We start from the raw sequence: 10,398 nt of genomic DNA on the forward strand, positions 1-10,398 counted from the left end.
CGTGGGGATCGCAGTTCCCCCGGGTGAGGTACAGGGGGCGGGGCACATGACGAAGCCCCGCCCCCTGCTTCCGGCCGCCCCGCTTCCGGCCCTCATTCAGCCAGGAGGAGACAGGAGAAGAGGGAGGGTAAGTTGCTTCCTCCCTGCCTCTCCCCACCCCTGCCTGCCTGGGGCCAGGGAGGGCCTCTCATGGGGCTCGGCAGTGGAGCTGCAAGGCCGGCGGGGGCGGCCGGGACCGTTGGGGGCGGGGTGTGTGGCCTTATGACACACTTCTGGTGATGTCAGGGGGTGTGGCCTTATGACACACTTCCGGTGATGTCAGGGGGTGTGGCATATGCTAATGAGTTATGCTAATGCGTTCCCCTAGCTCTTTTTCTACGAAACGACCCCTGGGTAGATCCATTATCGCGTCTCTGAAGACGTGGATTCCGGACCTTGAAAGCTTCTGCTTGAAAGGGCATGTCAACCTCCACGTGGGGCCCGGAGTCCTCCCGGAATCACAACCGATGTCCAGGCGATGGAGATCAGTTCCCCTGGAGAAAATGCCCCCCTTGGAAGGCGGGATCTGTGGTGTCCCAGCACTCCTGAGCCCTCTCCCTTCCCCAAAATCTGCCCTCCCTGTGCTCCACCCCCAAATCCCCAGGGATTTTTCTGACCCAGAGTTGGCAACCCTGTGTTGGTATGTGAACTTGTTGGCCTTTGGGTGCCCTGAGAGAGACACACACAGCGGCCTCTCTGGATGGAGTGGGGCAGAGGGCCCTCCGAGGACAACAGGAGGAAGTGAACAGCTCGATTTGAGTACGGCAGAAGCTTAGAAAAAGAAGAGATTGGATTTCTGGGAGAACCAGGTTTGATTCCCCACTCCCTTCACATGCGGCTGCTGGTGTGACCTTGGGTGAGTCACAAGTTCTTTCAGATCTGTTCTCTCAAGGGCAGTTCTCGAAAGAGCTCTCTCAGCCCCACCTACCTCACAGGGTGTCTGTTGTGGGGAGAGGAAGGGGGAGGAGTTTGTAAGCCACTCTGAATCCTCCTTCTCCTTCTTGGAAGCTTCAACAGGTGCCAAACGTTGGTGGGCCCCCCTTCCAGTCGATTGTCCGGAGCTCAGTTCTCCAGCCCTCCTGGGATGGGGAGTTCTTTCCTAGAGGGGACCAGTGTTCCCTCTAAGCTGAGTTAGTGTGAGCTAGCTCACAGTTCTTTAGCCTCCGGCTCACACATTTTTGCCTTCGCTCAGGAAGGATGGGGCTCCAGAACAGACTAATCTATGCAGCAACCAAATCGCTCGCTCACAACTTTAATGCCAGGAGCTCACAAAGTAGACTTTTTGCTCACAAGACTCCACAGCTTAGGGGGAACATTGGAGGGGACCATTTCTGGACAAAAGTGACCCTGAGGAAGAGCTGGAAGGCCTGCCCCCTTGCCTCGGGTCCAGGGGCGGATGAAGGCTCCCTGGTGCCCTCAGCACTGACCAATCTTGGTGCCCCCCTCCTTTCCACACTGACCCAGTCCATTTTAGTTGTTGACCTGTCTGACCAGAAATACAGTGCAGGTTAGGTAAAGGTAAAGGTTCCCTTGCTCGAAAGCCAGTCGAATCCGACTCTAGGGTTGCGGTGCTCATCTCTGTTTCAAAGCCGAAGAGCCAGTGCTGTCCGAAGACATTTCCGTGCTCATGTGGCCGGCATGACTAAACACCAAGGCGCACGGAACGCTGTTCCCTTCCCACTGAAGTAGTACCTATTTATCTACTTGCAATTTCTTGCTTTCGAACTGCTAGGTTGGCAGTGCAGGTTGCAGCAATACAAAAAATTATTCCTATGATAACACAATATACTGTACAAACTAAGCCAAGCGTGGGCTACATAAAGTTCTACAAAAATGCAATACAACATCTGTTTTAATATTTCGCGTTATATATATCAAAGTTCCAATATTCATGACCTGAAAGGCATTTTTCTACATTTCATTTTCGCAAAATCACTGATAACATCCTCGAAATCAATACCTCTCAGCATGTTGGCTTCAATTGTTAATATACACAGTGAGTTGAGTCTGTCTTGAAGCCTAACTGATCTATTTGGGTTTTTTACACGTTTCAGTCGTGAGAAAGACCTCTCTGTTATGCCCCCTTTCCCCAACTTTGTGGTGCCCCCTTTGGCCCTGGTGCCCTAAGCACGTGCCTTAGTCTGCTTAATGGTTAATCCGGCCCTCCTCGGGTCCCAGGGTCAGCATTTTAACAAGAGCTCAGCCATCAGGTCTTGTAAAAAAATTTGTAGCTCTATCTCATCCACCTCATTCATTTTCTATCGGATTAATTTTCTTTAAAACATTGGACGGCACTGAATATTCCCCAGTGTTGATTTTCAGCCGAAAGTAGGACTTTTGGTTGCAGGGGAGAGCAGTGGTAGTTTTTTTTAAAAAAGGAATTCCTGTTTGGGGCTGTGGTTCCCACTGTGTGCTGCGTTATTTCCTGGCTTTGTCCCATGCGTGAGCCACACCAGCCAGGGATCCTGTAACAAACCACTGGTGCCACACAACTTGTTGGAGTCGGAGGACATCGAGGGCGAGTGAAGGCAGTGGGAAGTGAGGGCGCTGTAAATGAAGAAGCAAACGTTTTTGCAAGATGAGCCAGAAAGTAATTAAAAGCAGGAGATGTTTTTTTGGCGAAAGAACGCAAATTGTTTTGGTTTCGACGTGGAAAAAGAAAACGGGACAGAATTCCGTCTGTGAGCAGCTGGTTCCTGACTGCAGCCCATGTATCACCAGTTGTGCCAGGAAATCTGACCTATGATTTCATCTTTTCCATCTCAGCAAAGTCTGTCTCGGAACGAAATCTGGCTTTCCCCCCTCTTAGCTTGGTTCTGCCATTAACGTATTGTTTGAGTTCTTCTGAAGTGGTTTATGCTTTGGAAAATCTTTGCTGGCCTCCACAAAGGCCTCCAAAAAAAAAAATCAAAATAAAATCCTAGTAGCTACATCCAGTGCTCCCTCTAAGCTGTGGAGTCCTGTGAGCAAAAAGTCTACTTTGTGAGCTCCTGGCCTTAAAGTTGTGAGCAGGCGATTTGGCTGCTGCATCAATTAGTCTGCTGGTTCTGTCAGGCTTCTGTAAGCCCCGTTGGCGTGAGCACGGCTACGGGTGAGAGGGGTGCAGAGCCATCTGGGAAATGTGGGATGTGGGGTAAAATGGAAAGGCCAGATAAAAAAAGCTTTCAGGAATACATGCGGGACTGCTTTTGCTCAAGTTCAGACCAGTGTTCCCTCTAAGATGAGTTAGTGTGAGCTAGCTCACGGTTTTTTATCCTCCGGCTCACACTTTTGTCTTTGTTCAGGAAGGAGGGCTCCAGAGCAAAGTAATTTATACAGTAGCCAAATTGCTCGCTTGCAACTTTAATGCCAGGAGCCTCACAAAGTGGATTTTTTGCTCACAAGACTCCACAGCTTAGAGGGAGCACTGGACGGCATTTGGTTAAGTCTGCTAACAGTCCTGCATTGCTGGATTTTAAACTTTGTTTTTTATGTTTTTAGTTTATTTTATTCTGCGTGCTTTTTCTACATCGTCAGCCACCTTGAGCTCCGTAAGGAAGAAAGGCAGCTCATAACGGTTTCCAGTAATTTTTTTAAATTAAATTTAAAAGAACAGTTAAAAATAGGAAAGCAAATCCTGATGTTTATGCAGAGCAAACAGGGAAGTGCTGCTGACACTTCTAAGAGGGGCATCCATTTTTCTTGGAGATTGTCAGGGACAGGTTGATTTTCAGATCGAAGTATACTAGTGGAAAATTTGTCTTGTGGAAAAAAGTCCCACAATTTCAGATGCCAATCGCTCAGTAGCAACGTCTTCTTAGATTTCCAATGAAATGCTATAACATTCCTAGCAGCCGCAAGACATAATTCCATTAGCTCTTTCATATAACGGTTTCCAATAAATAACTATAATTAGTACCATCCATGTATTGCTGATGGGGAGGGCAAGCTAGCAGAGAGTGACACCCCCAAGGGCAGCGAGTGAGTTTGTGGCGGAGGTTAGGATCAAACCGAGGATTTCCTCATTCATACCTCAGTGCTGTCCTTGACAGCCTGGGGTCGGAGTTCGCAGACGTGTCCCTGTGAAGGGGTGCTGCTTTCCTCCAGTGCAAGGAGCTCTCTCTTTGGCCAAGAGAGCCTTTTGGGGAAGGAACCACTGTTAGCTATGGCTGCCATACAGGCATTCCGGAGCGGCATTCCAGGAGTAACAAGCCCAGGCGTTGGGTTGGCTGGGGAAGGGAAGGGCAGGCAGGCAGACGTGTCTCCTTATTTCCCTGAGCCTCTCCGCTTTTGCGGAGAAACTCAGGGAAGGGAAACTGGGGAAGGGAAAGAAAGGCATGTTTTGGATTGCTAGCTATTGGGGGGGGGACATGCAGATCTGTCCTCTCAGAGGAGGGAGAGCTTGTACCTGAATAAAACTTGGTCTTAAAGGTGCCACTGGACTGTTTTGTACTGGGGGGTTGGGGGGGTGAGCTCTGCAGCTTACCTGGCTGCTTCTTGCTCTGACTGAGGGCTGCTGGGAGCAGGGGGTGGGGCTTGTTGCATGTGCCCGCCCCCTGGGCTCTTTACTGCCGGAGCTCCGCTCCTGTGCGCTCCGGCAGGAAATGACCCCTGGTTGCAGTTGATCTCCAGGTGGCAGAGATCAGTTCTTCTGGAGGCAACGGCTGCTTTGGAGAGGGGGCTCTATGGCATTATACTCAGCCCCGGTCCCTCCCTTCTTGAAGCCCCACCCTCCCCAGGCTCCACCCCCAAAATCCACGGGAATTTCCTAACCCAGAGTTGGCTGATTGGATCCCCAGGATCGGACGTCTGGCATATTTCTTCCACAACTGGGGAGGTTGGCCATCATGATTACCAATTGTGCTAGCAAACTGTTGGCTCGCCGGCTTGGTATAGTGGTCAGGAGCGCGGACTCTAATCTGGGAGAACCGGGTTTGATTCCCCACTCCTCCTCCACATGCAGCTGCTGGTGTGACGTTGGGTCAGTCATAAGTTCTTTCAGAGCTGTTCTCTCAAGGGCAGTTCTCGAAAGAGCTCTCCCAGCCCCACCTACCCTACAACCTCCTCCTCCTCCTCCTCCTCTTCCTCCTTCTCCTCCTCCTCCTTCTAGAAGGGTTCTTGATCCCCAAAGACTGAGACACAGCTCTCAGCAACATCTCACCCCTCTTCTGTTGGCCACGGTGGTCACACTCCAACAACACCCCCTCTTCCCGACCCCATCTGAGTGCAAATTCCACACTCAGCCCAGCAAGAGCCCCGTGTGGCTCTTTCACAATTCACCTGTCGTGCCCTCCTCGCTTCAAGCCTAGCGACCTAGAAAGCCCGGGACAGGATTCCACTCCATTTGGCCAGCACAAAGGAGGCAAAAAATGCAAAGCGGTTATAATTAAGGACAGACGAAGCAAGGGGGAGAAAGGACAGCCCTGCTGGACCAGTGCCAGTGCCGTCGGCTCATCATCGTGATTCGGTTGGAGAGAAAACAGCCCGAAGCCAGGGCCGTGGAATGCCAGCATCTGGTATGCAGGGATGGACGGCCACCGATCCGAGTTGAGAGTTAGGATAGAAGAGCTTTATGCATCGCTCAGCCCGGCCCAGCGGCGGCTTAGAGACCAACCAAAGTTCCAGGGTGTCAGCTTCCAAGAATCAAAGCTCTCTCTGAAATAGTAAAAAGTACAACTTTTTTTTCTCCCGTTCCTTGTGAAGACGGCTAACCGGGCATGTCAGGTTGCAGACGGCCATTCTCGTGGCACATATTTGTCCGCCCCTTCCCTCCAGTCTCGCCGCCACTGATTTACTCTCACAACGACCCTTTGAAGTTGGTTAGGCTGAGAGGGAGCAATTGGCCCAAGGTCTCCCCGCGAGCTTTATAAAGGTAAAGGTAAAGGTTGCCCTTGCTCGAAAGCCAGTCGAATCCGACTCTAGGGGGCGGTGCTCATCTCTGTTTCCAAGCTGAAGAGCCAGCGCTGTCCGAAGACGTTTCCATGGTCATGATGGCCTGCATGACTAAACGCCGAGGCGCACGGAACGCTGTTACCTTCCCACCGAAGTGGTACCTATTTATCTACTTGCAATTTCTTGCTTTCAAACTGCTATTTTGGCAGGAGCTGGGGCCAGAGACGGAAGCTCACTCCTTCACGCGGCACTCGGTTCTCGAACTGCCAAACTACAGACCTTCCAGTCTGCAGTTCAGCATCTTAACCAGTTGAGCCACTGTGGCCCCAGCAAGCTTTATGGCAGAGTGCAGTTTTCCATGCAATTCACTACTGCATCCTAAAAGCATCAGCTTCGTCTTCTTCTTAAAGCAAGCCTCTACTCCTTAAGGAAATGAAAGCAGGTTTGTTAGTATGTATGTGGACTACATAGAGCCAGTTTGGTGTCGTGGTTAAGTGCGCGGACTCTAATCTGGGAGAACCGGGTTTGATTCCCCACTCCTCCACATGCAGCTGCTGGATGACCTTGAGCAAGCCATAGTTCTGATAAGAGCTGTCCTTGAAAAAGAGCAGTTTCTGTCAGGAGCTCTCTCAGCCCCACCGACCTCCCAGGGTGTCTGTTGAGGGGAGGGGAAGGGAAAGGAGTTTGTAAGCCGCTCTGAGACTCCTTTGGGTAGTGAAGGGCATGGTATAAATCCTCTCTCTCTCTCTCTCGCTCTCTCTCTCTCTCTCTCTCTCTCTCTCTCTCTCTCTCTCTCCTCCTGACCAGATCAGAGAGGGTGGAGGAGGGGAGAGTTGAGAAGAATTTCCTTCCCAGTTTCCCCAGTCCGACTCCAGAACCGTGGAAGACCTCCTGATGTCACCTCTAGCAAGCGACGCTTGAGGAGGCCCTGGGTTGAATCCCACCTCTGCTATTGGTCATGGGGCAACCTTCTGTTGGGCTTTTGTAAGAATGACCGTTTTGACCCCTGAAAACACTCTATAAATGCTAAATACGGTTATTTGTATAAGATCTGCAAATGGCGAGTTCAGTAAAAAAAGAATCCCCCTTTTTCCGCTTTCCCAGGTCTTCTACGTTGCATCTTTCCTGTATACCGTCAATTATATCTGGCATCTTTACATGGACTTGAAGGCGAAATACGACCAGAGCCGCTTCACCCACACCTCCCAGGTAACTCTTGCAGGCTGAGCCTATATATGTGGAGAGAGCGAGTGTGGGGTAGCGGTTGGAGCCCCAGGTCTGAATCCCCACTCCGCTCTGGAAACTTCCCTGTCACGCACACTCAGCGTAACCTACCTCACGGGGTCGTTGTGAGGATGAAAGGGAGGTGTAATGTATTCAGCCTGACATGCCCGGACTTGCCCGGGCTGGCCAGGCACAACTCTTCAATAGCTTCACGTCCAAAGACAATGGGTCCGTAGGATCCTAGCCGGCCCAATCAAAGGGCCAGCTTCTCAGCCGGGAGACCAATGGTCGCCCGGTTACTGTAAATAGCCTATCGGGAGTAGGGGGTGTGTTTAGGTGTACTTGGTGGCGGGTTTTCTGAACATATATAACCAGCCTGCGAGCTGGTCCCTTCGTCTTTGTCCTGAACTAAATAAAGGTATGCTTAGCTGAAATCGCTCTCCGTCTGCATACTTTTCACTGGCGACGAGGATGGGATCGACGACCCCATGAACAAAGACCCGAGCCCCGCACCGAGCACCGACGCCGAGACCTCCGGGAACCGCGCAGCGTCGCATCCCAGCTCTCCGGCAACCGCTCACCGCGCAGCTCCTGGCTCCGCTTCGTTCCCTGCTGACCCCGAGAGCAGCAGCGACCTCCACAACGCTCCCGACGCCATCGCCGTTCCAGAGGCCACCCCACCACGTGGCTGCAACACAATGGCGACCGCGACCGCAACTGAAAGCCTGCCCGCTTTCGATCTCTCCCAGCCCTCGCTGTGGGACACCTGGCTGGACACGCTGGAGAGCCGCTTCACCATCCACAAGGTGGTGGACGACGCGATGAAGAAGGCTTACCTGCTGAGCCACTGCGGAATCCAGACCCATCGGCTCCTCAAGGACTTAATCTCGCCCAAACTAACGAAGGACGAGTCATACAGCTCCTTAGTCCAGGCCCTGACCGACCATCTGGCTCCCAAACCCACGAAGTACGTGGAGCGGTTGGACTTCTTCGCAAGAGTTCAGGCCTCCGGCGAAACCACCTCCGATTTTCTGGCGGCGCTGCGGAGCCTGGCGACCCGGTGCTCCTTCCCCAGCCTCGACGATACCCTCCTGAACCAGTTCCTCGTCGGACTCCGGGAGCCGAAGCTGCAGAGGAAACTGGTGAGCCAGAACGATCTGAGCCTGGACAAGGCCATCCGGGAGGCCTCAGCATACGAACAAGCGCGACAAGACCGCCGCGCCAAGGCGGTCCACCGTACCCAAGTGAGCAGCGGCTCCGACGTCTCGGACCAAGAGGAAGTCCTACAACTCCGACAGCGGACTCAGCAGCGATCAAAACACGTATCCTCCAGGACCTCCAAGGCCCCGTCTCCAAGTCAGTGCGCCAGCTGCGGGGAGGATCACGAACGCAGGTCGTGCCGTTTCCGGAATGCGGTCTGCCGTTCCTGCAACAAGGCAGGACACATCGCCAAGGTCTGCCGGTCCAAGGGACAACGACCGAGATCGGCCACCCACCAGACCACCGCGGAACTGCCCCTGGAGCTCCACACCGTGTCGTCCCACTTTCCACAGCACCAGGTCTGTAACCTGCCCCCCGACGGCCCAAATAAAATGCATGTGACGGTCCTCATAGAGGGAGCCCCCTGCACCATGGAGATCGACACCGGGTCGACCTACTCCATAATATCCGCGGACACGCTCCGTGCACTGTGTCCTCGGGGGGGGCCACCACTACAGAAGTCACGGGGTTTCCGGTTACGGGACTTTAACAAAAACCCCGTGGCGGTGGTGGGCTGGGGCAAGTTCCGGGTCCAGTTTCAGGGTTTCAAGGGCCAACTGGACCTACTGGTTGTGGACCGGCCCCTCTCCAGCTTGTTGGGACTGGCCTGGTTCAAGGCCCTGGGGCTCTCCGTTACGGGCATCAACCAGGTTGGAGCGCAGGATTTCGGGGCGGTGTGCGCAGAATTTCCCCGCATCTTCGATGGGACCCTGGGGCGGTACACGGGCCCTGCCATTTCCCTGGACCTAGACCCCGCGATACGCCCCATCCGCATCAGGGCCCGGCTGCCCCCGATCTCCATGAGGCCGAAGGTGGAGGCCGAGCTCGATCGCCTAGTTGAGCAAGGCGTGCTAGAACCGGTGGCGTCGGCCCGGTGGGAGACCCCCATTGTCACACCACTCAAGCCGAACGGGGACGTCCGCATCTGCGCGGACTATAAATGCACCATAAACAAAGCCCTGCAGCCCCACGCGTACCCGGTGCCGGTAGTAAGCCAAGTGCTGGCAGCCCTGGCAGGGGCTCGGGTGTTCGGCAAACTGGACTTGGCCCAGGCGTACCAGCAGCTACCGGTGGACGCCGCCACGGCCGAGGCACAGACCATTGCGACCCACAAAGGGGCCTTCAAGGTGCACCGCCTCCAGTTCGGGGTCTCAGTCGCGCCGGGGATCTTTCAATCTTTTATGGATTCCCTCCTTAAAGGCATCCCCGGAGTTCAGCCGTTTCTAGACGACGTGCTGATCGCCGCGCCAGACCCCTCGTCCTTCGCAGACCGTCTGAGGGCCGTTTTACAACGCTTCGACGCGGCGGGCCTCAAGGTGAAACGGGAGAAGTGCCTACTGGGGGTGCCGCGGGTGGAGTTTCTGGGCTTCGCGGTGGACGCCGCCGGCCTGCACCCCTCCCAGGACAAGGTAGAAGCCATCACACACGCCCCGGCCCCGAAGTCCAAAACGGAGCTACAGGCGTTCCTAGGCCTGGTGAACTTCTACCACTCCTTTTTGCCCCTGAAGGCGGCCGTCGCGGAGCCGCTCCACCGCCTCCTCGACAAGTCGGCGCAATGGGCCTGGGGGCCACCACACGACGCAGCTTTCCAAACAATAAAGGACCTCCTGGTCTCTAATGCGGTCCTCGCCCATTTTGACGAGGCCCTTCCCGTGGTACTGGCGTGCGACGCTTCCCCCTATGGGGTCGGGGCGGTCCTGGGGCACAGACTACCGGATGGTCGCGAGGTCCCGGTGGCCTACTACTCGCGGACACTGTCGTCGGCCGAGCGCAACTACGCGCAGATCGACAAGGAGGCGTTGGCAATCGTGGCAGGGGTGAAAAAATTTCACCACTACTTGTACGGCCCCTGCTGGGCCTCCTCGCACCCGACCGGCAGACACCGCAGATAACCTCGCCCAGGGTGCTACGCTGGTCCATCTTCCTGGCGGGGTATGCGTACGACCTCGTCCATCGGCCCGGAAAGGCGATGGGCCACGCCGACGCACTGAGCCGCCTGCCCCT

General features: G+C 54.4%; 1 protein-coding gene across 1 annotated transcript in view; it reads left to right on the plus strand.

Annotated features, from left to right (window-relative positions):
- Nucleotides 1-10,398, plus strand: part of TMEM116 (transmembrane protein 116) — an 85,329-nt gene that overhangs the window by 34,102 nt on the left and 40,829 nt on the right. Inside the window, 1 exon segment of the mRNA XM_015413247.1 lies at nt 7,015-7,119. Within this exon segment, the coding sequence (XP_015268733.1) occupies nt 7,015-7,119 (105 nt within the window).

This window comes from Gekko japonicus, unplaced genomic scaffold (genome assembly GCF_001447785.1).
Source record: "Gekko japonicus isolate JY-2015 unplaced genomic scaffold, Gekko_japonicus_V1.1 scaffold10, whole genome shotgun sequence".
NCBI lineage: Eukaryota > Metazoa > Chordata > Lepidosauria > Squamata > Gekkonidae > Gekko > Gekko japonicus.